The sequence below is a fragment of the Populus trichocarpa genome, chromosome 13 (genome assembly GCF_000002775.5).
Source record: "Populus trichocarpa isolate Nisqually-1 chromosome 13, P.trichocarpa_v4.1, whole genome shotgun sequence".
NCBI lineage: Eukaryota > Viridiplantae > Streptophyta > Magnoliopsida > Malpighiales > Salicaceae > Populus > Populus trichocarpa.
This window is the reverse complement of record NC_037297.2, coordinates 1,213,700-1,241,320: the sequence shown is the minus strand read 5'-3', so window position 1 is coordinate 1,241,320 and position 27,621 is coordinate 1,213,700. Positions and strand designations below refer to the sequence as shown.

At 31.6% G+C, this 27,621-nt stretch overlaps 3 protein-coding genes across 5 annotated transcripts; 1 reads left to right on the top strand and 2 right to left on the bottom strand.

Moving 5' to 3' along the window:
- Positions 1-6,127: 6,127 nt before the first annotated feature.
- On the bottom strand, positions 6,128-6,960 carry LOC7473275 (nuclear transcription factor Y subunit B-4). Its single transcript, XM_002318964.3, has one exon. It carries the CDS (start codon positions 6,898-6,900, stop codon positions 6,469-6,471), a length of 432 nt encoding a protein of 143 aa, XP_002319000.1. The 5' UTR covers positions 6,901-6,960; the 3' UTR covers positions 6,128-6,468.
- A 5,927-nt stretch (positions 6,961-12,887) lies between these two features.
- LOC7481748 (probable methyltransferase At1g29790) lies at positions 12,888-15,332 on the bottom strand. Of its 2 annotated transcripts, none has more exons than XM_002318963.4 (2): positions 15,017-15,332; positions 12,888-14,625 (listed from the first exon to the last, which is right to left on the bottom strand). In XM_002318963.4, the coding sequence occupies exon 2, from the start codon at positions 14,537-14,539 to the stop codon at positions 13,133-13,135; it is 1,407 nt and encodes a 468-aa protein (XP_002318999.3). In that variant the 5' UTR covers positions 14,540-14,625; positions 15,017-15,332; the 3' UTR covers positions 12,888-13,132. The 2 variants fall into 2 exon arrangements, with proteins under 2 accessions (XP_002318999.3, XP_024439257.2); XM_024583489.2 differs by having other exon boundaries at positions 14,965-15,027.
- A 5,017-nt stretch (positions 15,333-20,349) lies between these two features.
- LOC7481747 (uncharacterized) lies at positions 20,350-25,824 on the top strand. 2 transcript variants are annotated; one of them, XM_024583184.2, is made up of 4 exons: positions 20,350-20,510; positions 20,633-20,680; positions 22,049-22,819; positions 23,620-25,824. In XM_024583184.2, the coding sequence occupies exons 2-4, from the start codon at positions 20,675-20,677 to the stop codon at positions 25,555-25,557; spliced, it is 2,715 nt and encodes a 904-aa protein (XP_024438952.2). In that variant the 5' UTR covers positions 20,350-20,510; positions 20,633-20,674; the 3' UTR covers positions 25,558-25,824. The 2 variants fall into 2 exon arrangements, with proteins under 2 accessions (XP_024438952.2, XP_002319531.4); XM_002319495.4 differs by having other exon boundaries at positions 21,989-22,819.
- The last annotated feature ends 1,797 nt before the right edge of the window (positions 25,825-27,621 follow it).

Here is a 27,621-nt window from a genome sequence, read left to right as displayed (position 1 = left end):
TTCTTAATAAATAATTTAATTTGTAGGCATAGTATATATGGAATCGAATCAAGCTCATTTCTTTTTTTTTAGGCATAATGGTACAATAATTGATAAACTATATATATTCAACAGATATTGCACTAATTAATGTAATTAATTAAATCTTTGGACGTGCTTCTTTAATATATAATAAGGTGAAATATTGGTGGGGCATGTAATCTAGATTTTCGGCACGATATATCTTTGAATAAAATCCAGTACGGTCGATTAACAACCGTCCAATTGGATAAATTAATACTTAGTTTCTTTCATATTCTTGTAATCTGATTTGATCATCATCCTTTATCACTAATGCGTTAGACCAAAGTAGTAACATTGGGGTCGTCAGCCATTAATTAATAATCCAATAAATTCTTCAAGTTCATGATCATTCAAACATGCATGTTAACTTTAATCATTATTTCGGCAAACTTTTTAAAATCTTCATAGCTTTGAACATATCTCTTGTTGTATAGGTTTATTTCTCATTATATTAATTTCTCATAAATATAATGGGTAGCTAGTCAACCTTTTAAGCTGATTAAATAGAAATTAACTTAATCTTAATACATGAAAAATAACTTAAGAAAATATTTTTGGGTTCAATCAAGCCTAGACTTATTAATTTGGCTCGAGACTAATCCTTAATTTTTTAGGCAGAAAACATGAAGGTCAGAGCTCTTTCGATAATCATGTTTTTTGAAAGATTGAAATTGTATTCTCACTCTTTCTAGGATAAAGACCACTTTTACCTGGTAATCACTTGATCAATCACTTGTTGGTAACCTAAGAATACATGTCTAACCGTTGAAAGACATTAAAGCAGTATTTAAGAACGCGATTGAAACCGTGTTTTATAAAAAATTAAATTTTTTTTGTTTTCAATTATTTTTTTATATTTTTATATTGTTTTGATGTGCTGATGTAAAAAATAATTTTTAAAAAATAAAAAATATATTATTTTAATAGATTTCAAATGAAAAACACTTTAAATTTAACCGTTAACACATTCTCAAGCCCAAAAAAAATACATAGCGAATGCAGGTGCGCATGCTCTCAACGGCTTAATTTCAATGGTCAACCTATGAGCAGTAACCATTTGAACATAGCCATTGAAGCTAATTAATGGAAAATTTGGTGAATAGTATAGATAGGTACAGCTCTTGTCGAATAAAGACTGCTTTTTGATACGTACTATTTGAGGTTTTGTTCACTTAAATTAAGTTTGGCTCGAGTTGATGACGTGTTACTGGAAGAACACTGGCGGAGTTATAGAAAACTCGTTCGAGGACCCATTTCTAGGGTTTATGACATGTTTAGGGTTTCTCACAAGGGACAAGAGAAATGGATAAACAAATGGTTAGACGCACTAAATATATATCTCACAAACCCTAGCTAGCTAGATCTTTGGAAGTCATCTTTTAGGGACCTGGAATTGAATACCTTTTATGCTGGCCATAAACTTTGCTGAGATTCCTTTCTTTTTTAGCACCTGATTACTCAAATGGGCATCTAATGTGGTCTAGTTTCCTTTGTCTATGCCTTCTTTATAGTTTAAAGAAAGAAACGACTTTTTCACTGATAAAATATTTCTGCTCTCTTGGCGAATCAGGATCCTTTCTTTCATCCTCACTCTCCCGTAAAAGCTCGAGAAAATACCAGTGAACTAAATGCTAGTGGGTAGGAATAATCTTTTTTTATATTTTCCAGAGTTTATTATATTAAATCTCCTATCAAAGTTGAAGGCAAGAACTTGTTTCAGACAGCATTATTCTTTTTGCCCAATTTCTTTCGTTAAAGTTAGCTTGCATATATCCATATCTGCGATTGCATTGATCAAGACAATTCATCCTCGTTAAAATTAGGGTTTGTATGATTTGAACTTCCATGCCTATAGCTAGCTAGCTAGCTAGCCCAGCTCATGCATCTTTTTTTACTTGGAAAATAACTTGGGAGAATATTATCGTCAGTGCCATGCCTTCGATGTGTGGCATGCATGAATTAAATTGTTTTTCTTCCTGTCGTTGATTAAAACTATTTCAGTGAATGGAGAATATGTTGTCACTAATAGGAAATATGAAGCCAACATTGTGTTTGGTATGGTATTTTATTATTTTAGGTTAATTTATAATAATATAATCGGGTTAGCATGGGATCCAATCCTAATATACATTGAGGGTAAACAAAAATTAAATTTAAAATTCATCTAGTTTAACCTACTCAACAAATCAACTCGCAATTCATGGATTCAATCAAAATTTATATTAAATTTTAAAAAAAATAATATTATTCTGATAACTCATGTCAACTAATCTACCTTGTAACTCAAACTTTAAGTTGAGTGGAATAATAAGATTTATTTTTAAATGAGATTAAGATTAGCAAGAGTATCAAGTTATTAGTTTATGCGCAGTGACATTAAATTCTTCAATCAAGTCTTCATAATTATTCTCTCGAGCTAGGGTTTTTTTTTTTTCCTTTCATACATGGAACAATATTTGGACCTCGATCGGCTCATTTCAAATTGTTAAAGGGCTCTTATATTGAAGCTATTTTTTGGACCAAAGACAAGTCGTCGTATAATTATTGAGTGCTCACACATCGAAGCCCGAATGCTGTCTTGAATGCAGAAACCCGTTATGGTAAATAAGCAAGTCGATGGCTTTTCTCTGCTCTTCAACAGAGCAAGAAGTAGTTGGGCCATCAAAGCCCAAAGATCAATTGCTTTAATTATGGGCTTCATGGGACTTTTATATAAATGAGCATTTTTTTTTTTGTTTGGCAAAGAGGAAATGGTTAGATTGCCTCTAAACAAATGCTGTCTGGAAATATTTTCTTTTTATCTTATGATTAAAACTAAGCTTATATTTTAGAGCCAAGAAATCATTATTTTGATAATAATTTTTTTTAACTTCTTCGTTGAGAACAATATTTAAAAAAATCTATGAATTTTGAATGCCATATACACTTTTTTTATTATTATTTATTAACGTAAGTGTTCGGATCAGCTTTTCCGCACCTCGATTAATTCCACGGGTTCTGATTCATGACCATATAAGTCTTCAGTAGCCATCATATTAACAATTACAGGGAACAAACCCTTTAATTTCAAGTCTATATTATTGGACATCTAGTATTATTAGAGAAGAGACTATATTTTTTTGAAGAAACTTATCCTAGGTAGACGTGTAAACTACTTTAAAAATATCCTTAGCGTAATTATTATTATTTTTTTAAAAAAAAGAGCCTAATCTGCCAAATAAAAATAAGATAAAGTCAGCATTATATATATTTACAGATACAGACTTGCTTACGATTTACGATTTCCAAAAGGATTATATAACTTTATTATGATTTTTAAAACTACAAGATTAACCTATTTTCTTTAAGAAAATACAGGGACTGACTTTGCAAAATTCACCAGAGTCGGTCAAATACAAACCTTCGCAGCACGGGCAAACTTATAAAATCAATTTTAATATCTTAATATTCTTATTAATCCAAGTAAATCAAAATCAAAATCAATTTCGGATATTTTTCTTATTTAATATGTAATTTTTTTCTTTTTATTTAACATAACGTGTGTTTTTATTTTTGTATTTTGCATTGGTATAATTAATTAATTTCAAATATTGATTTTGATTATTTGAGATCTAATTATAAATTAATTTACATAGAGAAAATGATGAGATCAAACGATAAATTATTTGATGTGTCTATGCATGCCACCTCAAAAGAATAAATGATCATATTTTAAGGCATGTTGAACAATTATGATCGACTTTAAAGTGAAACACAATCAGTTAAAAACATCGCCGAATCTTTTTTCTTTAGAAGAAAGATCGATGTTATACACTCCATTTCAGTGCATCATTTGAAAACTATGCGTATAAGATTGGTTAATTATTAATTATTATTATTATTATTATTTTTTGTAAAAAACTGTCATTTATTTTCTTAAGGTTGTATGGAGAATCATAGTGATTACTTATGATAATAATTCTTGAAAAACAAACATTAAAAAAGAGAGAAATTGTGGAAAATAGCCATTAAATTAATTTCTTTTTTAAAAAGCAAAAATCCATGTGGAGAATAAGAATGTTGTAATTAATCTTATTCTTTATCAATAAAATGTTAGTTTAGCGGTTAAGACACTGTTATATTCATGCAATGGTGAGAATACAAATTTGATCCCCAAGAAGCGTATTTATTGAAAAGAGCAGCCACGAACTCCGAATGTGACTAGTCTCACCTTTTAAAAGAGTGTGAAGATAACTAGGTAAAAACAAAAAAAAAACTTATTCTTTACTTTGTTTAATTTGACTATTTAGTTTCTTTAACCAACAAATTATATTCTGAATACGTATGCACTAAACTATAATCAATGGAAAAATCCCTATTTTGCATATATATGTGTGTGTATGTGTGTATTATATATGAACTACAGATTAATTATAATATAATTAACATATGACAAAAATTAGTGAAAAAGATTTTAAATAGAAAACATATTTGATAAAAATGACTGAAATCAATATTTTTAAAGAAATAATGCAGTACTTAGACGTTCATATATATCCATGTCTACGTACGTATTACATTTACTTCCTGTAGATCTGCTTGTAATTTATCCATCCTATCAGGCACTCCAGCTCAGTCTCTTATATGATCAAGCCTGGCCTGTCTCGTAAACATCAGTAACAAGATTAAAGTTATCGAAGGTCAGATCATAAGGACTACAAATGATTAGAAAATTTCCCAGAATCACAACTGATCATCAATACATTATTATGATCTATGCTCATGCATGACAGAAAGAGGTAAAGGTCTTGTTTGGATGCCAATTATACACACACACACACACAATGAATGCAAACTAAGAGATTTTTCTTCATTTTTGCTGATCTTCTGCATATTGTTTATATATATAAGCAATGGCTTGCATATAAACATAAACGTATCTACACAATCTATGAGTCAAAAGAATAATTTGAACCAATTAGAAAGATTGTGTAACTAAGAAGATCACCACAAAGTCACAACTTGTAGTAACATTTTATTTTGCAAAACCATATAGTTAGTATCGCGCGAAACATGAGATTAGAAAGACATTGAGTCCAAATGCTAAGAAAATTTAGATGCAAAGATCATGAAATACTCATGAAAACTTCATGGTTTATGATTAAATGACTTGTTCATCCGATTAATAACAATAACATAATCAAATTCAAAGATGAACTCTACTTCAATAAAATCATTTCATGAAGAAAAAAATAGTTCAATAACTTTAATCACAACTAGCAGCTAGCGACTCAGCTTCATTTCTTTAATTCCAACAGGAATTGAGGAAAAAAAACAAGAACCAAGCCTTCATAATTGCTAACAATCCCTCAACATTTCATTTTAGCATATCAGATCACTCACCCTTAACCGGTGAACTAAAATATTTGATTAGCTAGTTAACTTGCTATAAGACCTGCAGATTTGCCGTTTTCCACGGAGTCAGAATTACAATAGATCATAGCAATATCAGGTTCTGGTTCATCCATTTTCCTAATTCAGCAACCAGTAACAGGGAAAAAATCCCTTAACACAAAACTATATAAGAGCAAAAGAGTATTTTGTGTAAGCAGGAGCAAAGCATACCCCACACAAGAATTTTCCAAAACAAGAGTGAAGACTGAGCTGAATGATCTCTCTCCCTGTCCGATTTGGATGTGCTACCCAAGATTACTCCCTCTTCTTCACCAGAAGACAATCTACATCTAGTTCTCACTAAAACCTTGCAAAATCAAGGAGCTTTAGGACTGGAAAATGATAAACGTCCTTAGAATTATATATGGGATTGCTTGTGATCAATCACAAAAAAGGCTATTTTAACTGTTATATGAACTACAAGCTAATTAATTAATCACTTGTTAGTGGTTGATATAGGGAATAAAAAGCCATATATATACAAGGTAGAAATTATCCTCTAAACTTTAATTTTCTATTCAAGCAAATCCAAAATCCAAAGCCTAATTAATCAACATCTAAGATTATATACAGATTTTTCTCCTTCTTCAATGAAAAAAGAACAAAAAAAAAAGTAAGAAAGAAGAACAGATTTAAGTTTACCTCAGAGAGTAGCAACCGGATTCATATAGAAGAAAATTAAAGCCCTTTATTTCATACAGCTAGATATATATGTATTACACCAAATTATGTCACAAGTTATTAAAAAACTCTGATCTCCTCCATATATATGTAATATTGCCTACGTTTTGATCTTCCACACTTCATCTCCATCATAATTAAGAAGTAGGCCTTAGTATTTCTCAAGATTGGTTTCTGAGAGAACTTCCATTTGATCTTCTACTTCATCCCCATCATACGAAGTAGGCCCTAGTATTTCTCAAGATTGGTTTCTGAGAGAACTTCCATTAATTAATTAATTGCAGTAGCTTCTTAAAGAAACCTAAACTCTAATATTGTTGGTTCAGGAATCTGGTCAGTTTGCTGCTGTACTGCTTGGCAACTTGTATGGTTGGATTCTTCATCTTTGTTGACCTTTTCAGTGTCAGTAGCTTTCTTTTGGTCAGCCTTTTCCCTTTCAGCCTCCCTGTATTTGTGCAAATACCTTACTGTAGTGTCAGCATAGTCATCAAACCCTAAAGAACTGAGAGCCCAACAGACATCATCTCCGTTCAAAGCCTTGCGATTCTCCTTTCGACACTTGTTAGAAGCCTCGCTAGTGACAAAGCTTATAAACTCTGTTGCACATTCTTGCATTCTTTGCTTAGCTTCTTTCGAAACCCTTGCTGTTGGTGGCAGGTGCTGCTTCATTACCCGACCCACATTGGCAATAGGCAACAACTGATCTTGCTTATCATCATCCATTTCTGTTTTCAGTCAGAAATATTATTTACTCTTTGTTTTTGCATTCTAGCTACTTATAAATAGACGTGCCAATGAATGCAAGTTTATGTGTAATGCATACACACGCACAAGCATGTATATATGAATGCACACAAGTGTGGCATTCCCCCATCACATGACAATGTGACATAGAGTTTTTATATATATTTTAGAAGTTGTGTCTAATTTATCTTAATTTAAAAAGTTTTTGTGTTTTCAATTTAAATAAATTTTGACGTTATATTTTCAGTGTCAAACTAATTTAAACACATCGAACTTCATGTATCTAAATTACTATTCATTAAAAAAAATCTAAGAAAAAATAAATGCTAACAATTTTTTTTATAAAAAAAACTTTATCATATAGATATATGAAATAGCTTATACATGCAACATATATCCATATCTTAATTTATGTTAAAAATATTTTAAAAAACAACCGCTATCATAATTTCAAACATTTTCTACATTTATATATACATGTATATCATATTATGAGTTACGATTCTCGATACTTTTACATGTGTATTATAATCATAGAGTAAGTATTGCATGTGTCATATAATATAATATAACATACCCTTCATCAAATAACGAGTTACTGTTCTTGATATTTTAAAAAAAGTCAAATTTAAAATTGATTTTGATGAATAAACTAAAGATTATATAACAAAAAAATAAGACAATTTGCTTAAATCACCAACGCAAATATTTCTAAATATAATAATTTGAGTTACATGACAAATTTTATACTCGTTGCATTTATTTACATTTGCCAAATTAGAATCCTAGCAAGCTTGATTCCGAGCTACAAAAAAATAAAATTGTTGTGGGCCCCCCTGGAGTCTATTCCACATGCATATATATATAATATGGAAATTCTGTGTGCTCGCAGTACTGTACAAGAAATGCTTATATAATTCAGTTTCTTCTATGAAAATGAGTGGACTTCGTTTGTGCACGTTTGCCTGTTTAGGGCCCAAGACGAAGAAAATAAAAAAGAAATTTGTTCTAAAAAGCATTAGTGTTTGATTACCTCAAATTGAGGTTAGTTTTTAGGCTTTGGTTATCTATCATGGCAACACAACATTTCCATTATGAGTTTAGACTGTTTCGTTGGTCGAATTGATGTAACATCGAAAGCTTTAGAGCTATGCTAAGTACGACTCAAGTTAGAATTTCCTTTCAAGGGTTATCTATATCCCTACAAAAATAAAAATACAAGTTCTTACTTATTGAAAAGAGTAGCCACGAACCCCGAACAAGACTAGCCTCATCCTTTAAAAGGGTATGAGAATATCCTGGTAAGAACAAAAAAAATCTCGTTATTAAATTTATTCTAATGAATTAATCTTGAATATTGAATTGCTAGTGCCATTGAGTTGATGACAAACCACCAGAGAAACTGGAATAGATCACTCGACTATCTAATCTGGATTTAAAATTAAACCATATAAGAATTGTTCTGATATGATCTAATTGATTTGGACGATCCAAAACAAGTCAGATAACTAATAAAAAATATGGTGTGATTTTAAAAAAAAATTAAGATGATTTTTTTTTAATATTAAGACGATGATGTATTGAATTAATATGGACTTCACAGCTTAACTTGCTAAATTTAATATCCGAGTGGATTCTACTGGATTTAAAAGTTTTGTTATTTTAAACTATTTTCTAATTAATTATATAATAAAAAAAGATATTCATAAAATTAAACTAAAATCAAGTATAGAGTAAATATCAAATATTTATTTAAAAATATGATATCCTCATTTAAAGAATATGGGACAACTTCCATTATGTAATCTATGGTACTGTAGTCTTTCGGTAAATGAATGGGGAATAACATGATGACTGAAAAGAAGGTTGGTAAGAAGGAATGTTTCCAGTGACTATTGGTTTCTCTTGAGAAAAAAACGAAAAGAAAGAAGAAGCTTAGTTCCACAATTATTAGATGTGATGTAAAGTAATATAAAATTATTTTCACTTTTATGTTTTTTTGGTTAAAATATATATATTTTTAATATATATGTTTGGTAAGATGGAAGTCGAGCTAATCCTAGACAAGCATATAGCTACCTAGCTAGCTAGTTAGTTTAGTATGATTCCTTGGATACGTTATTTATGCATAGCCGGAAGCCAAATATTTTTTTTAATATAGAGAATATCAGCTTAAAAAAAAACAAAAAACAAGTTAAATTTTAGCGAACCTTCTAAACCTAGTTCAATTTAAAAAATTATAACTTATTAAATTATGGACCCGAGTTCAACAAAGAAAATTAAATGTCATTTAATTTAATTTTAAATGATGAAATAATTGAAAAAAATTTATTAATAAAAAAATAACAAAACAAAAGTTAGAAAAGAGAGAATAAAAAATAAGACAACATCAATTTAGAAAAAGTGGAAAAAACAGGGCAAACCTCTTAAACTTGGTATAATATTTAAAAGTCACATCCCGTGAAAATTTTTACCCAGATTTAATCAAGAAGAATAATTCTTAACCAATTTAATTTTTAAGGATGAGATCGGTAAAAAATATATTAATAAAAGAACATGCAAAAGCAACAAAAAGAACGGGGATAAAATTTGATAGGAAAAACCCAAGGAAGATGCAATTTAATGAAAAAAATAAAATACATATCAATTAAAAGAACAACAACCAAATTTTAAAGATTAAAAAAATCATAGGGGGTGAAATTGAAAACATCTGTAAAAACCATGCAAATCCAGACAAATATTTTAAACATAGTCAAATCTTAAAAAGCTCGAAACCTATGAAACTCTGGATCCAGGTCCTATCAAGAAGATTACTATAAGCCAATTTAAAAATATAAATTTAAAAAACTTGTCAATGCATAAAAAAAATATAACAAAAAAAGCCTCGAGAGAACCCAACAACTAATCTGGGTCAATAAGTCAAACACGTGACCTATAACATGAAATTGGGATGTCTCTAAAAATAAAAAAGCAAAAAAAAAAAAAACACTGCCACATTTTAAAAAAAATGCTTTAAAAAAAAGACAGAAGTTAACTTGAACTAATCATTCAGATTTATTATCCAGATCATGAGACTGAGGTTACTCCATTAAGGCAAACTTGAAACAATAAAGAAGCAAGATTCTTAATCAAACAAATATTGAGGGATGAAATTGATAAAAAAAAATCAATGCAAAACAAAAAAAAATAAGAATTAAAAGAATTAGAACTGAACTTGATATAAAAATTAAATGAAATTAAATTTCTAGAAAAAAAATCAAATGAAATTAAATGTCCATTAATAAAATGATTAAAATAATAAGAATTAAAAGAATTAAGATCAAACTTTACATAAAAATTAAATGAAAATAAATGCCTAGGTGTGGAATTGGAAAAAAAAAACTAATCAATAAAAAAACTAATGGAAATTAAAAGAATGAGAACCAAATTTGAAAACAAATTAAAAAAATCAAATTATCATGGATGAAATCAAAAATAAAATTCAATTAGAAACAATCAATGTAAATAAGAGAAAAAGACTAAATCAAAAAAAAAAATGAAGGGATTGTATGAATTTTTGCATAGCTAGCATACGATCCGAGAGATGATGAGAATGGAAAGAAATAAAGAAAAGAAAAGAAATTTTAGGCCAAACCACGCCGAAACAACATACACGTGTCATCTATAGTGGAAAAGGATGTCGGGACAAATCAAATGATGTGGCGGCGTCACAGTTACAACCGCCAAAGCTAGCAACACACACTGCCATAAGTCAACAGAGTGGCTGACGCGTGCGAGGCATGCATCAACAGCTTTTTTGTTTTGTAAAAATCAAAAATGTCTTTAGGATTAAATAATATTAACAAACAAAATATGATGAAATTACAATCAAACTCTTGAAGTTAAGGCTAAGAAATTCAAATTATAAGGGTAATGTAGTAGTTCAACTGTTCTATAAAATTTAAAAATACAAAAACACCTTTATCCAGAACACAAACTACTATTCTATATATATATATATATATATATATATATATATATAATATTTTTATTATTTTTCTTTATAGGTATAATTTGTGCATGACCTTGTTTATATAAAGTATTTGATTGTTGAATAATTTATTACGACACGTAAACGGGATAACTAAAGTTTTTGGATTTGTAAAAGTAATTATCAAGATTTAATGTTAAATTATGGTGTTTGATTTTCGTGAGATATTGAGACTTCTATTTTTATATTTGAACAACTTGTTTTTTTTTTTTATATTGTAACCATTTATTTGATTATCATATTATACACCAATACATTTTTAAAATACATAGGTATTTTAGAACTTTGGTTGTTGTTAATAATACAAGTTATATGTTATTTAATAATGTTTTGGCGTGTGTGTGTATATATATATATATTATCTATTATAATTTCTAATTATTTTTAAAGGTGCTTGGCACAACTTCTATTTTTTTTTTAGTTTTTTTAAAAGTGTTTTTAGTTTGAAAATATATTAAATTAATATTTTATATAGTTTTAATGACACTGATGTTAAAAATAAAAAAATTATTTTAATATTTTTTTAAAAACAATTATTTTAAAAAAAAACATTACACTGCAATTTCAAAGATTCTTATGAAGCGTTTGGGAACGCGGTTCAACCCGCGTTCCCAAAAAATTTAAATTTTTTTTTTTACTAAAATTTAATATGATTTATACGTTTTGGATCGTTTTGATGTGCTGATGTCAAAAATAATTTTTAAAAAATAAAAAAAATCATTGACATGTATTTTAACACGAAAAGTTATTTAAAAAGTACCCACAACCACACTGCCAAACACACTATTAGTCGATCACCATCTTAAAGGTTATCTCTACCTTTGTTTTGTCATAATAGTTCTGCCATAGCCTCATAGGACATGCCTCCACTCTTTCTTCCTAAATAAATAGGTACGAATCAATATTCTCACCTTTTTTAGTTCATTTTACGATGACCATATATGGTTGAAAAATTATTCAATATATTAGTATTAATGAACTTGTAGTAAATTATATTTTGCACGTGCTCATTAATTGAGCTTGTATGGTATGGTGGATCTTGTCATCTAGAATATTGGGAAAATCTTGGAATAAAATGCAGCACGGATGATTTAACATCAGTCCACCTAAATAATAGAAAATTTCTTTTTATATTCTTTAACAAAAATAAGATTATTCTCAGATTATTTTATATATAAATCATCACGATTATATCTTAAGAAAATACTTTATATTGATTTAGTATATTTTAAAAAACAAATTTTCTCGAATGCTTGTCTTAAAATTTAAACAAATTATATATTAGCAAGTGTAAAAAATAAAATTTAAACAAATCATTTTGTGAGTAGATACAAATTTTTTTGCTAGAGATGTGCTGATGTTTTCCAGGAAACATATGAACATATAGAATTCAGTGGATTGTTTATAACTAATATATTTTATATCTAGATTGTTTCCAACCTAATAATATATATTTTTAATCTGTTTTACCCTTTTACACAGGAAACAAAAGATGGTAACAATGAAGATCAGAGCAATAAGGGTTGTGTTTGTACGATACTTTGACATCTATTTCATAGCATCCTTCTTGTGCAAGTTTCAATATGAGTGAGTTATAGGGTTAATTTGATAAGTTATCGTGACAGGGATTCGATTCGGAAGGGGACATGCGTCATTGTATCACCACACGAGGCACCTAGCTCCGCTGCTATCCTCGCCTCGAGCAGAGCACCTGAGGAATCAACATTGGTGGAGTATGATTCTAGAGTGAGAGTCCCCGTCCTGAATCTATCGATTGAGTTCGATTCCGTTACCCCTCTTGCTTGGTTGTTTGAAATGGAATCTCGGCGAGCGAGAGCAAGGGCGAGGTTGGGAGAAAAAGCCGAGGATTTTTAGTGCCACGAGCAACATCGGTTGCCATGGAAGACAATCCCGGAGGCCAATAAATTGACAAACATTAATAAAAACACCAAGATAAAAATAAATAATTAGCACAGATACAAAGAATGCAAGTTTTAACTCAAAGCCCTCGAAGTTCAATAACTTAGCTATGGTGATTAAAGATGATGCTGTGGCAGTTATTATCAAGTGTAGTGTGCTTTCACTCTAAAATGCAAGCCGAGCCAGTCACATGAGAAGGCATTGTCAGTAATATGATCGAAGAATGTTTATCAACTGTAGATCATAAGCTTCATACTGCTATCAAATACCTCTTGGAGGTTTCTCTAACAGTGCAGAAAGATAGACCTCGTCCTTTGATTTAGGAGAGATTGCCCACCTGTGTTTCTTGTACCTGAACTGAAGAAACATGTACATATAATCATCCAAGTCCTTCCTGTTGCAAAAGAACCTGTCAATCCATAACAATCCGCCTGGCCTTAAAATCCGATCCCAGTCAAACAAGATGAAATCTATCAACATCAGGTCAATCCAGCCATCCATAAATCCAGTGGTATGAATCAAGTCCATTGTGTTATCGAAGAACGGAAGGCGTTGGTTCAATGTCACATACAAAGGAACCAAACCTCTAAGTGCAATCATCTCGCTGAATGGTGCCCCGAGGTTAAGTGCAGTTGAGACAACTGTGACATTCTGCTCTTTCATCCTGGCAGCAAAAGTTCCTGTTCCAACTCCGAAATCCAGACCGATTCGTATTTCTCCAGGCTTGATTGCCAAAACATCTTTGATCAGAAAATCGACAGGGAGTGAGCTATTAGTGACCCACTTCAGCTTTTCCTTGTCCATTTCGAAACAACCAGTGCATTTTGAATAGCCCCTCTTCGGATTCTTGCTTGATAAGCATTGAAAATTCCTGCATTGGTAAGTGCTCCACCTCACATTTCTATCATCTGGCAGTCTCCACAAAGACTCATTGATGGGGTATGGCTTCTGATAGACCTTGGAGGCCCTTGTCAGGCACCGTCTTCGTGGCAAGGGATCACATCCATTGACCATGAGCTTCTGAGACAAGCTCCAATCATCTTTACAGTAAGATCCAATGTCGTAGTCCATGTACTCTTCCAATTCTTTCTTCATCAAAACACAGGCATGCCCTATCGTGTTATATATCCTCTCTGTCCCGTATATGTTTGTATTCCCGACTCTATTTTCTTTCGGAGTAATGTACTTACGAATCTCCTCAACAACAAAAGTGTTAATCAAAGGCTCCTCCTTCATTGTTGAGTTTCTAATCCCCTCTGCTTGAGGTAGTCGAATCTGCCGAAGAGCAATGTGAGCACCATAAAGAGGCCTAATCACCTCCTGCTCCAAAAACCTCTTGTGCTCCAGTCTTGTCATTGTAGTCTTTCCCAGATCAACCTTGTTCTTCTCCATTTCTTGCACTGTTTTCTCCAGCTTTTCTTGCAATTTATCCATCCTATCAAGCACTTCTCCAACTCGATCGTTCAACGCTCTTATATCAAACCCATCATAAGCATCACCGACATGATAGAAGTGCTGGCATATATCTTCATGGTGAAGGAAAAACCCTGCATTATAGAACTTAAAGAGACTGGCTATGCTTACAACAATAACAAGACCTCCCAACATGATTTGAAGCCATCCCATTATCCTTGCCAGTCTACATTTTGGAGAACATAACCTCCCCATCCTTGATCATACAAGATCTAGCTAGCAACTATGGTCTTGTTTTCACCAAACGCTACTTCTTCCTCTCCTTCCTTTGGATCGGCAACCTATATTTAAAATCTAATTTCTTAGGATCAATTATAGAATCAAAACTAATATATATATATAAAGATTTAGATTTCAAATCTAAAATATTTGCCATCATTTTAGAACATGAAAGATCTCCACTCACCTTAGCTGAAATCAAGTGTTTGACTGGCTATTTAACTTGCTATCTTACCACATTGTCATTTAACAAAGAATGAAAATAACATGGTTTAGTACATTTTCCTTCATATTCTCAGCAACCAAACAGGAAAAAATTAAAATAATCTAAATCAAGAAGCTTAACACCAAACTTTTTAAGAAGTCCTAATAAAAGCAAAGGAAACAGAAATAAGACATACCCAGAAAAGAATTTGCAAGGACAAGAGAGAACACAGAGCTAAATCTCTTTACCTTCAGCAGATATTCAAACCTTCTCTTCCCTCACTGGAGGCAATCTTTCTCTCACTAAAATTTGATTAGCATCTCCAAGTTGAGCTTAAAAATATATCTACGCAATGTAGCTTGAACCGTTACTAAAGGAGCTTTTGAGCTGGAAAATCGTAAAGCTTAAGCATGTAAGAATTCCAAAGTTGCTTGTTAAGCACCTGAGGCTATAAGAAAGCACGAATCTCGTTATCGTCATGAAATTCTAGGGAAGATCAACCTGCATAATTTTATTTCCTTCTACGTAGTTGTATAGTTTAATAATTAATATTATATTTTTATTTATATACGGTCCACAAACGACTAGAACTAATGCTTTGACTATCATGTTTTTGGTTTTCTATTTACATGGCCAGCTCCCATTGCGGCAACTTGATTACAGTTGCATTGTTTTTTCGTGTTCCACTGCCAACTAACTATAGGGATGGCAATATCACAACCAGCCAGGGTCAGACCATGTTTAGGATATGAGTTATTGAGTTGCCGCGTCGATTTCGAGTCAATTATTTTATTAAAAAACTATTATTTTATTTTTTAATAAAAATATTTTACAGTTAATGTGTCCTTGTATATCTAGATCAATATATCAACACATCAAATCAAATAATCATGGTTTGACAAAATAAATATTTAAAATAGTTTAAAATAAAACTCAATTCAAGTTAATTTAATTTTAAATTACTAGGCAGACTCACCAAACTATACATAGTTTAATAATTATTAGTAATGTATGGCGTTGACATGATAAAAAAAAAAAAAAGAGTTTTATCTTAATATTATAACATGTTTGGAAATGTGGTTCGGATTGTTTTTTATTTGGAAATGCATTAAAATAATATTTTTTTTATTTTTTAAAAATTATTTTTAATTTTAGCACATCAAAATGATTTGAAAACACCAAAAAATATAAATTTTAAATAAAAAAAATATAAATTTTAAATTTTTTCAAAAACATTTTTAAAATGGAAAAACAAACAGGATCTAAAAATAGAGATTTGGGAATGGATTTTTACACCACCAATGTCTTCAATTACATAAAAATTTATTTTTTAAAAAAGAAATTTTATAAAGAATAAAAACAAAGATCTAATATGATAAATTGAACAAAACTTATCTAATAACTATAACTCTCTAAAATAATATATTTCTTAAACTCCATTTTACCTTAAAAAAATTAAAGATTCTGTCCCAAAGTTGAAAGTGATTTGGGCTCGACGAGTTTATAAAAGGGACAAGGCCACACACAGCAGGTGGCACCAATGCTGACTTTGTCAGTAGACTAGAATCTAGTTTTAATATCCATAATCGACGCACCGTCGACCAATAAGGCGCTGTTTGGCTTCGTCACTGGTCGCATGTTTATAAAAAAAAACAAAATTAATTTAAAAAACTATAAAAATAATATTTTAATATACTTTCAAATAAAAAAAATAATCACCGTGAAAAACTCAAACACCTGCCAAAGACTCTCTGTCATGGAGCATTGCCATCATACAATATCTTCCAAAGCAGATATGCAAACACGGAAGAAAAAAAAAAAAAATCAATTAGTGATTGATGCCAAATAAATCACAGCAATAGCGTTGCGAGGACAATGTCCAAACAGGGTTTGGTGTCCTGTCCTGCAGTAAATGGCAGCAAAATCTGGTGTGATCTGGTTCGTCCACCGCTGTTCTTCTAAGATATATATCTATGAGTAGCTTTTTGATTAATTGATAATGGTCGATTTAATTGGTTCTGATATAATTAATTAATTTTAAAAAAAATCAGAAAAGTTATAAAATTATAATTTTTATTAATAAAGATTTTTTATAAAAAATTCAGTGATGCCTATATAAAATCAACGATTAACATTGGTGATTGACCGCCTTTTGATAAATAATTAAAGTAAAATGCAACTTTTAATTATAAAAATAAACAAAACACATAAGATAATATTTTTTAAAATGTTTGTTATTGTAATAATGATTTTTTTATAGTATTATTTAAAAAATATATCTAAATAATATAAAAAAAATTAGAGCACGTGGCCAGCCGTGTTCCAAGAAAGCTCGAATTGAATTCTACTTGAGGCAGCAGATATTTCCTTCCCTGGTATTGTTTGCTTGTGTGCAATTGTGAGAGATTTGTTTTTTTGGGCACCCATTTTTGCTCTTGAGTGGGAGCTCGATGAAGAAAACTACAACTTTTGAAGATAAAAATCTTGCTTTACTCTCTCTCCCTTGAAAAAATAATTAAAAAAAAGTTTTACTATGTCCCATCATGAAAGAAAAACAAAAAGTTAAATGGCAAATGGGTTTAAATTGGATTTTTTTTCCTTTTTTTTAATATAAGTGATATTTTCCAACCGGTTTAAACATTTTTGTAATGTAATTAAATTATTTTTTTATATCAAGATGTATTCAGAGAATAAATTTTTAAAAAAATATTAATTTTGAATTTAATAAAGTAAAGAAACGGATCCATTTTTCTCAAGAAAAGAATGATATGGGCTCTCGTAAATTACAGCATCCAAGACTAAATTACTCCTAATTTCCCATCATACAATTCAATTACTATGTTAAACAGAACTATTTCAGTATTATCTCCAAAAAAGAATATATATATATATATATATATATATATATATAGCGATAACACGCAATCGACCCAGTCCCCACGTTATAAATTAATTCAGAGTCAACTCACGTGTAGTCTCTCCTTTTTTTTTTTGTTTTTTTTTTTTTTAAATCATGCTGGCTAGGCTAGGTTTAGTCACACCAAAAAAGAACCAAAATTCCCTTTTTAAATTAAAAATAAAATAAAATAAAATTCACATTTGACAGACTGATGAAACTTTCCAAATTGGACAGCTCAGCAGCCAGCAACATATGCATTGATCAAATTAATGGGTCTTAGGTAAGGTTCATATAAACCCCATGAATCTGACTTGTTGAAGGGGTGGATGCCAAGCTTTTCAAACATAATAATTCGACTAAAATAAGGACATTTTTTCCGTTTAATATATATTTTAAATAATCAATATTCATGAGATTTTGATTGTATTAAATATTCATAAGCAATTTATTATTTATTATTTTTTCATACTAGATACATTAAAAAACAATTATTAACAATTTTATACAAACCTATTATGATGTAACTTAAATATCATGTTAAGCTTTCTTGACAATCCAAAAAATTTTGGAAAAAAAAAACAAAAAGGGCTAGGGGCTTGGACCAAAGTGATGGGCCCACACACATGTCCTTTAATTTTCTTTGCTCAAGCTCGGATAATATATTATCCACCCTTTTATTTCTTAAAAAATAAAGCAAGCGATACGTCATTTGTTTGTCCTGGTTTTGGCCATCGAAGAGATTGCTAGAAAAATGAGCTGGAATTTTTTGGACCTAAAAAGTTTTTTTCAATTTATTTTCACCTAGAAACAACTAATGAACATTCTTCAAACCTTAATAAAGTAATTTATTAATTTAAAACACTCCTAAATCGATTCGATAAAAACAAAATAAAACAAAAATCCAATCTTAATCCACTTTATCGAGCAATATGGAAGCTTAAAAATACATTAATGACACCCCTCTCATTAAGAGAAATATATTGCCATCAAATTTATCTTTTTTTTTCTCATAAAATCTAGGCAACCGATCTTTTCTCACTTATCTATTATTTTTTAGTGATTTTTTTTCTCATATCTCAAATTCAAGGATTAAAATATAAATAAAATAAAGTTTTGAATCAAAATATAAAAAATTTAAAATAAAAGGACCAAAATGAAATTAAGAAAATTATGTATGGAAAATTTGTTAGAAATGCACATGATGAATAATAGTAAAATAAAAAAACTCCATGTTTTTGCCTCATTGTCAATTGCAGTCCTAAATTTTTATTTTTTCTCAAGAAATAAAACCAAGTTTTTTTTATGCAAAATTAAGCATCAACTAATTATTGAAGTGTTTTTTTTTTTTCATGACAACTCTATAAGAAAACAAATTAAAACAAATTACTAGTCCAATTATCAGCCAATACAATGTAAAATGATAAAATTAAAAATAAAATGATAATCTAAATAAAATAGAAATTAAAAGATAAATTAAAAGCATAACATTGTTCTAATTCACAATAATTTATAATAACATATATAATTTTTTTTTGTCTTTTTTTTATATTTTCTTGTAATGGTAATGTAATTAAAATGTCAAATTTAAAGAGAACAAATCTCTCCCATAAAAATTATGTTTTTCACTAATTTAGCTAATTTAACAGTTGCTTATTTAAAATTATTTAAATCTTATAATTCTAAGATGTGTGTCATATATATGAGCAGTCGCATGTCATAGGCTCATAAACTATTGTCTGTCTGAAATATGCTAAAGGTTAATTTCTTTAGAATTAATTACAACGTAAATAACCTATCTTTAACTAAATTTGAAAGTCACTATAACTATAATTAAGGTATATTTAATTGCATGTTTTTGACTCCATAATACCACCTATAATATTATAAAAAAGAAAAAGCCACTTGATAATTAATCACACAATTTCACTCCTCATTATTTAGCTTAAGTTGAATGAAGCTTTGGATAAGATTATAACTGATTTTTTTTTAAATATATATATATATATATACAATAAGTAAAGCTTATAACAATCTTTATTTGATACTTGAAGTCTTTCATTAAGCAGGCAATTTTCATTTCAAAAATATAATTAATAAATATATATTATTTATTTATAGGAATTTTTTTTTATTATTAAGAAGGGCTTTAGATCATTGCTCAAATAATATTAATTTGAAGTAAAAAAAATAAAAAATTTTAATTTTTTTAAAATATTTTTGAAATACAAAAACAAACAGTTTGATCAACTATGATTCGAGTAAAAAATAAGATTTATCACAAAGATATCAATTCGAAAATAACTAGTTAGCTTAGAATCATTTGATCGATAATTAAAAATGATCCAAAATCTTTATAACACATTAAAATAAAAATAAAAATGCAAGAAAAAATTAGATACTTAATAAATTAGATAGGTGGTTAAAAAGGTTTATTTTATTTTTTAATATTTAAATATTGAGATTGGTATTAAAAAGAATATTAAATTTTCTCTTCTTTAAGACATAAAATGATTCGAATATATCCTTATCATAAAAAAAAAAAAAGACAATAGATCTATTAGAAAAAGGGAAGAAAAAGGAATTGATGACCGAAGGTTTGCTTGATGCAAAATATTTATCGTGTGCCATTAAGTCTTTTCTTTAATCGCTCTCCCTTTATTTAATGCTGCTAAAGCCAAAAAAAATAAAAACTTGTTAGAGAACGCAACACTATTTTCTCTCCTCCCTCTCGACCCCTTCTCCATTCCCATACCATGACGAACTACTTGCTTCTCCTCTCTCTCTCTTGATTCTTCCCTAAAGAACAACAACCCTTTAAAGCAAAAGCCACCACCATCAACAAGGTAAGGCACCCTCTCTCTTCTCTTCTTTCCTTTTCTCTTTTTGGTACTTTTTTTTTGTTTTATTTTGATGTCATTAGTTAAATCATATAGAGCATATATAACATGATAACCCTTTTGTCCAGGTTGTGCATTTCACGCTAGGATTTGACATTCCAGGCAGTTCCATGGAGGTTAGTTAGCACTGTCATTAAGAAACTTTGCTATTTACTTGGTTTGCTTTTTGCGTGGATAAATGGTCTTTTTTTAATGTTAATGTGGTGTATCTTTATGTGCTGTTGTTGATTTGCTTTGCGTTGATACAAGTTAAATGTTTGTGGGATCACATTAGAATTGTGTGCATAGAGTTTGAAGTTGTCGAGCTTTACTGTTATGAGGTTTTTTGATATGGGTTTGGAGACTTTGAGATGAGAAGCTGCTTTGGTTTCTTGGATTATTTGTTACTGTTTCTTGTTGATTCCTCTTTCGGTTTGGAGATGTCTAGTTAGTTCTTGATGTTGTCGAACCCATAATTTATCCGAAAAGATTTGCTGAATGTTTATGAAAAATGATCTGTTGATGCTCAATTTCATCTGGGTTGGTGACATTGAAGTCATCTTCTTTGTCTATGTTTGGTACATTTGGTATGTGTATTTTGCTAGTGATCGGATGAGCAAGTGCTTGTTTTGGACGAACCATGTTAATAGATTGCGGCATTGAACTTGTTGGCTGGGTGAGAGGAGAAATTTTGATTTCTTGTACGTGAAAGATGAGCATTGTCCGTCTGTTAACAATCTGGTTTGTGGTTTTATCGAGAGATGAAAGTGCTTTTGTTTTGTTATATTAGTGGTGGTTATAGATCGAGTATTTCCTTTAATTGACATGAAACATGGGATTCCTTTCTTTTAGGTTTTACATTCTGAGTCGGGAATTGCTAGTTGATGAGAAATACTTTTTTCCCCAAGCGGATTCGAATGCTTGATGAATTCTTTTTGTTTGTTAACATTTAGCTGGTTCAAATGTAAAATCCGGGACTTATAATTAAGGCGATCCTGATGCGTTGCTCTGCAATAAATTTGTAGCCAATGTTGGCATTTTTGTCTACATTAGCATGCACATGTGTGGACATGCAATCTCTTAAACAGTGTCTGGGTTTGTGTTGTTGGATATCCATCTCCAATGCTTTCACAACCATGGGTGCATCCTTATAGATGAAGGTGCTGGTGAGCCCCCTTCAAGCAAAAATGCAGGTTACCTAAAGAGGAAGACCGCAAGTGCTTGCCATTCCTTGACTGCTGATGGCAACCATTTTCTATGACATGTCAGCTTATATCAATTGTTTTTCTACAGTCTGCATATACAATGAATAGAAGTCCCAATTTTATTTTTAATTTAAATATCACAAAACTTCTTCTGAATGTGCACTTGAATCTGTGCTCTATGTCCTTTTTTCTTTTTTAGTTTATTGCTCTTTAGTTTCTTAGTCCCTACCATTTTTGCAGATAGAATCAAATCAACTGGATCACGATTGCAATTCCACTGAAGAATCATCTGTTATGCAGATAGTTCCTCCAAGATCTCCTGAGATAAGTGGTGTGTGTGGGCATCCGATAGAGAACCCTCGAGTTGGTGATGAGTATCAGGCAGAGGTTCCATCCATGATATCGCAATCAAAGCATCTGCAGCTTCTAACAATTCCTTCTGGTTCAGATGGAATATTTGAGGCTTCCCATTCCTTTCTAATAGGTTTACCTGTCCCAGTTATGTGGGTGGATAATAATAAGGTAAACAATGGAGAGGATAGAGGGTGTGGATCTCTGAGCCACCCTGGGGATGCAGTTCTTACAGATGAGTCCAGCAAATCTAGAAAAAGCAAAAAGCATTGTACTATGAAGAAGGAAGATTCAGAGCTCAATGCTGAATTATTGGATGATGGAAAGGAATTGAAACCAGCAACCTTTCAATCGAATGTGTCAGGTGAAGATAACTTAGATCAGCCGTGTAAAAGAGAAAGCTATATCCCTCTTCCTGGTTTACTGCATAACCCTTGGAAAGATGCTGATGTAGATGGTTTTATTCTTGGTTTATATATATTTGGAAAAAATCTTGTCCAGATAAAGAGATTCATAGACAAGGAGATGGGGGAAATACTGTCATTTTATTATGGGAAATTTTACAAGTCTGATGCATATCGTAGATGGTCAGATACCCGAAAGACAAAAAGAAAGAAATGTGTATGTGGACATAGAATTTTTACAGGGTGGAGGCAACAGGAACTGTTCTCTCGTCTGGATCCGCATGTCCCAGTGCATTTTCGAAATACTTTCCAAGAGGTACGTCACAGGTCACTGCTATTAATGCTGGATGTGATTTTTTTCTCCATTATTAAAATTCTTTTCTCTCTGACTACATTTATACATCTGGTTAGATATCTATAAATGAAAAGCAGGAACATTTAGCTGAAGCTACAGACCTAGAGTTGGCCAGAAATTTAGAATTTCTTCCTGCTAAATAGCAAAGTGGTTAAAAGTAGTTTCAAGATGGTCTTTTTAATTGTTTCTAGTCATACTTCAAACCTTATTGAAGTTAAAAAGTTCTTCCAGTTCCTTAAGGATAGCCGGCGTGAACTCATTTTTTGACATATTAAAATGTTATAAAAAACCCATGCTGTGAAGCCTCATATATGGAGTTCAACTCCTCTAAGGTTTTTCCTCCTGATGTTTTTGCGAACACAAGGGATATTACCTTCTCTAACTGGCTTATACTTAGGAAAGAATTCCATGACGGGATGATCAAACACATTGAGTTGATTTTCCATTACAACTATCTAGCATTGCCTCTCCTTTTAATAACTCGTGGCTTAGAGCTAGACATTTGTATTCTCTTTTTCTTAAGACTAGAAGTTCTTAAAACTTGCATTGTGAATTTCATGCTTAATCATCTTCTTGCATAACTGATACATTCCTTGGTCTCTATTTTTTATTTCCGCATAAGAAAATATTAGAAACTTCATAAGGGATGGAGTGTGTTCTGGTTACCATTTTCCAGCTGTGGGAACTCATCTAGATTTACTTTCTAGTTTTTGACAGAAAATTGTTGTGTCATTGCTGTTTTATGTGTTTTCTGTTATCAGGTCTCTTTGGAATTTACAAAGGGTAAAATTTCACTAGAAGATTATGTATTCAATTTAAAGGCCATTGTTGGCATCCAAGTTTTTGTAGAAGCTGTTGGTATTGGTAAGGGGAAAGATGATCTCACAGGTCTTGCCATGGAACCTGTAAAGGGCAATCCATTGTTTCCTGATTGTCCAGTAGGCAAAGATTGCTCCTCCCTTACAGCCAGTGACATAATCAAGCTTTTGACTGGGGGCTTTCGTTTGAGCAAAGGTCGTTGCAATGACATTTTTTGGGAAGCTGTTTGGCCCCGTTTGCTGGCAAGAGGGTGGCACTCTGAACAACCGAAGAATCAGGGTTATGTTGATACCAGTCACTCTCTTGTTTTTCTCATTCCTGGCATTAAGAAGTTCTCAAGAAGGAAACTTGTGAAAGGTAATCACTACTTTGACTCTGTCAGTGATGTTTTGAGCAAAGTTGCATCAGAACCAACACTTATTGAGCTTGAAGCTGAAGAAACTAGAGGCAGCATCTGCAATGAGGAGGATGGCTGGGATATAGGAGTACCGTCAAGCCTGGATGATCAATCCATTTGTCAGCCCCGTCATTATCTTAAACCTCAGGTTTCTAAACGCAATCTGAACCATGTGAAGTTCACTGTTGTGGATTCTAGTTTGGGTGGAGGGAAAAAATTATCCAAGGTGAAAGAAATGAGATATTCATTAGATGATTTGAAAGTTATGTCCTTGTTCACCACTCTTTCAAGTAGAACTCCGAGGATTTTTTCAGAGAGCTCACCGGATAAAAATGATCTGGATGCTCTTGGTATGTCATTGGATGGTGAAAAGAAAATGAATAACGTAGACTGCAATGAGGGTAGTACATCTCATGCATGCAGCTCAAACTCTACAAAGTTCACCATTGTGGATACCAGTTTGGTCCATGGAGGAATATCAGTAAGGCCAAGAGAACTAAGATGTTTACCAGTTGAGTATGGCCCTGCTTCTGAAATGACCAATTCAACTGAGAATGAAGCGGATTCCTCTGACAATTCACCGGTTCAGCATGCACCAGATGCAGCAAATAGATCCGACCATAGAAAGGGTATAATTGACAGGAGCATCCATGACAAAAGCTCTGAATTGAAAGGACACCGGTCAAGGGGAACTTTAAAGCACCAATCAAGTCGAAGAGCAAAATCCAGACAGTCAAATAACTTAGTCCCTCTGGTGAAACGACGGAGACTAACTGCTTGTTCCGATACAGAGATAAGCAATGTCATTGAGAATTTCTCTGGAGGCATTCGGTCAAAACAAGTGGGAATTTGTTGTGCTTTGAAAGCACCAAGTGCTGGTGGTAATGCCTTTAAAGCCCGTGGTCACCGAAAGAAGTTGTCATCAACTAAACCCTCGGTAAGAGGTGGTCCAGAAGAGGCGAATGGTGGAGGGATGTTGAGTGCAAATTGTTTTGGTATGAGAAAGTCTCGTAGAGAAAATGTGGAACATCAATCCCCGCTTTTGATTGATCTGAATCTACCTCAAATTGCTTTAGCCTCTGATAATGGGGATGTGGTGCCGATGGAGGTGGAAAACATCCAAAGAATAAATGCCAATGATACAAGTTTTCCATCTCCATTGGATAATCCTAACGCCGACGCATTGAGCACCTCTGTTGATCTTGCTTCTGCAGCAGAGGAACCTGATATGAACTCCAGAAGACACAGCACAAGAAGCCGACCAATGACCATTAAAGCATTGGCAGCTCTTGAATATGGGTTCTTGGAAGTGAAGAAGACGCCAAAGTGCACTGGAGTTCGTACACACAAGAAATCCCATTTTAAAGTCCTATCTCAGGTCCCACAACAAAGTCAAAGTAAAATAAAGTCATGCAATGTCGGCATTGGTACTGGGGATCCGAATGAAGAAAGGGATGCTAGTGGAGCCTTCATTGTTGAATGAGAATTCCTGAAAGGATGGAAGTTATATTCTCTCACATACGTACCTACAGGTCAAATACCTTACAGCACCATCTCATTACAAATCATTCTGCACCACCACCACAATCCATTACTAAGTTTTACCAAGAATAGGATTGAAGTTTAATTAGTCTATATGTTTTGTGATTTTGAGCTCAAGCATTTCTGAGGTTTTTAACGGTGCTTTAACATGGCTATACCATACGTTTAATCAGTTTCACAGTAAAGAATTATTGAGAGGGCAACAAAAGCACGTGTTGTAGATTCTTTCAATCAATTATTTCGTAACTATATAAGGTGCAGAGAGAAAGACATTGTTAACGTGATGACCCACTTCCTGTCTCGAAGTCACATTTCTTGTGACAATCCGAAAGGGGATAACAGGGTTGCAGCCAAAGAAGACATGTCTTCAATCTTGTTTTGCATGATTGTTGTTTTTTGAAAAACAGCAGTACATGTGGACAAATATAGTCAGCATCACTTATTACTCTGACTTCTCAGCATTGAGCTGCAGTACTACAAGCTACTGTTTCAATAGGAAGCCTATTATTCTTGTGTTCTCACCTTTTGCTATCCAATAATAGAATCTTTGTGAGCTTAGGATTAGTTTCGCCTAGCGATGAAAATCTCGCAGGATAAGAACTAAAACATATCCTTTATTAACATGATCTTAGGCTTATCTTTCGTGTCAGACTGTATTTTTGTGAGTTGTTGTATGATGAGATTCTGGTTTGCGAATTCTTCAAAAATATATCGATTCCTTCTATAGTAAAAAATATTTCTCTTCGCTTATGGACATAGGTATAACCGAACCATGCAAAATCGTAGTGTTACTTCAATTTTTTTACTCCTGTAATGTTCTCTGCATTCATGTGTTTGATCACAAATATTGCTCGAGGATGTAGGTGGTAGAAAATGATGGCCTTTTTCTCACCTACAAAGAGAGGCTCGCATCCTATAGAGCTTTTAGGGGAGAAGATGAATGCTTACTCTGGTAATTGCCATTGAAAAATGATGGGTTGCCATTGACAATTGATCGATTACATCTACTTCACGGTGGCTAGTTGATAACAAAATCATTTCTCCTGTCACGGAGAAAGATGATCGTCTGAGTACATTGCTACTACCCTTTTATTTCTTTGCCATGAAACTCGTTGTTTCATTTTTTGCCTCATCCTCGTGTCTTCGTGGATCACCACTAAGATGAACAAGACAAAATATATATATTTCTCTTTAAATGGATATCTTGAAACAACAAGATAAAGATATTGTTTGCCCTAGGAAAATAAATTTATTCTAAAAATAAATTTGTTTTATATCTTTTTTTTTCCTATTTTCGGGCTCCCAAAAGAAAAGGTTGTTTATCTTTACTTATTGGGTACCGTGCTTCTTTATTTTGAAAAAGAAAGTATATAGGCAAATCACTATGACCCCAATTTTGGTTTTGAAATTTTATGGACACTTGAGAGATCTTTGTGATTTCCTTTTTCATTGTCATTTCATATCAAAATTCAGGACAGATCTTACTTTTCTTTCCATGTTCAACATTTCCACGAAATTTCAGCGAGTTATAAAGGAGAGGAGTGCTAAAAGGGTGTTGAACTCTCTCTTTTACTACTGCTAGTGCTCGCTACACCATAACAAGGTGGATGCCATACAAGAGTTTAGATCCAGCGGATTGCGCGACAAATCTTTTTTTTTTCAATATTAATAAATCCCCAATATTAAAAATAAGAACTTAATGTTGATTGACGTGTGTGTGTTTATATATATTTCATTAGAAGGTTGCATCACACTCCATGGCAATTTCTTAGCTCTTTTTGTGCAAGGGATTTCCAAGTGAGAGAGGAAGTGTGCGAGTGACATTGATGGACCTACTTGTATAATTCTTTTTCTATATTAATGTATATAATTAGATCAGTTTATGTATATTTTATGAAGTTTTATGTATATTTCGATTATTTTTATAAATTATAAAGTTTTGTGTATATTTTGATTAATTTTATAAACCATAAAGTATAAACAATAAAAAGATGATCATTGAAAG

Bases quoted from the DNA above. Each gene is read 5' to 3' on its own strand.
- LOC7473275 (XM_002318964.3), bottom strand. From the start codon at position 6,900: ATGGATGATGATAAGCAAGATCAGTTGTTGCCTATTGCCAATGTGGGT.
- LOC7481748 (XM_002318963.4), bottom strand. From the start codon at position 14,539: ATGGGGAGGTTATGTTCTCCAAAATGTAGACTGGCAAGGATAATGGGA.
- LOC7481747 (XM_002319495.4), top strand. The intron at 22,820-23,619 runs GTACGTCACAGG...TTCTGTTATCAG, and splicing joins TTCGAAATACTTTCCAAGAG to GTCTCTTTGGAATTTACAAA.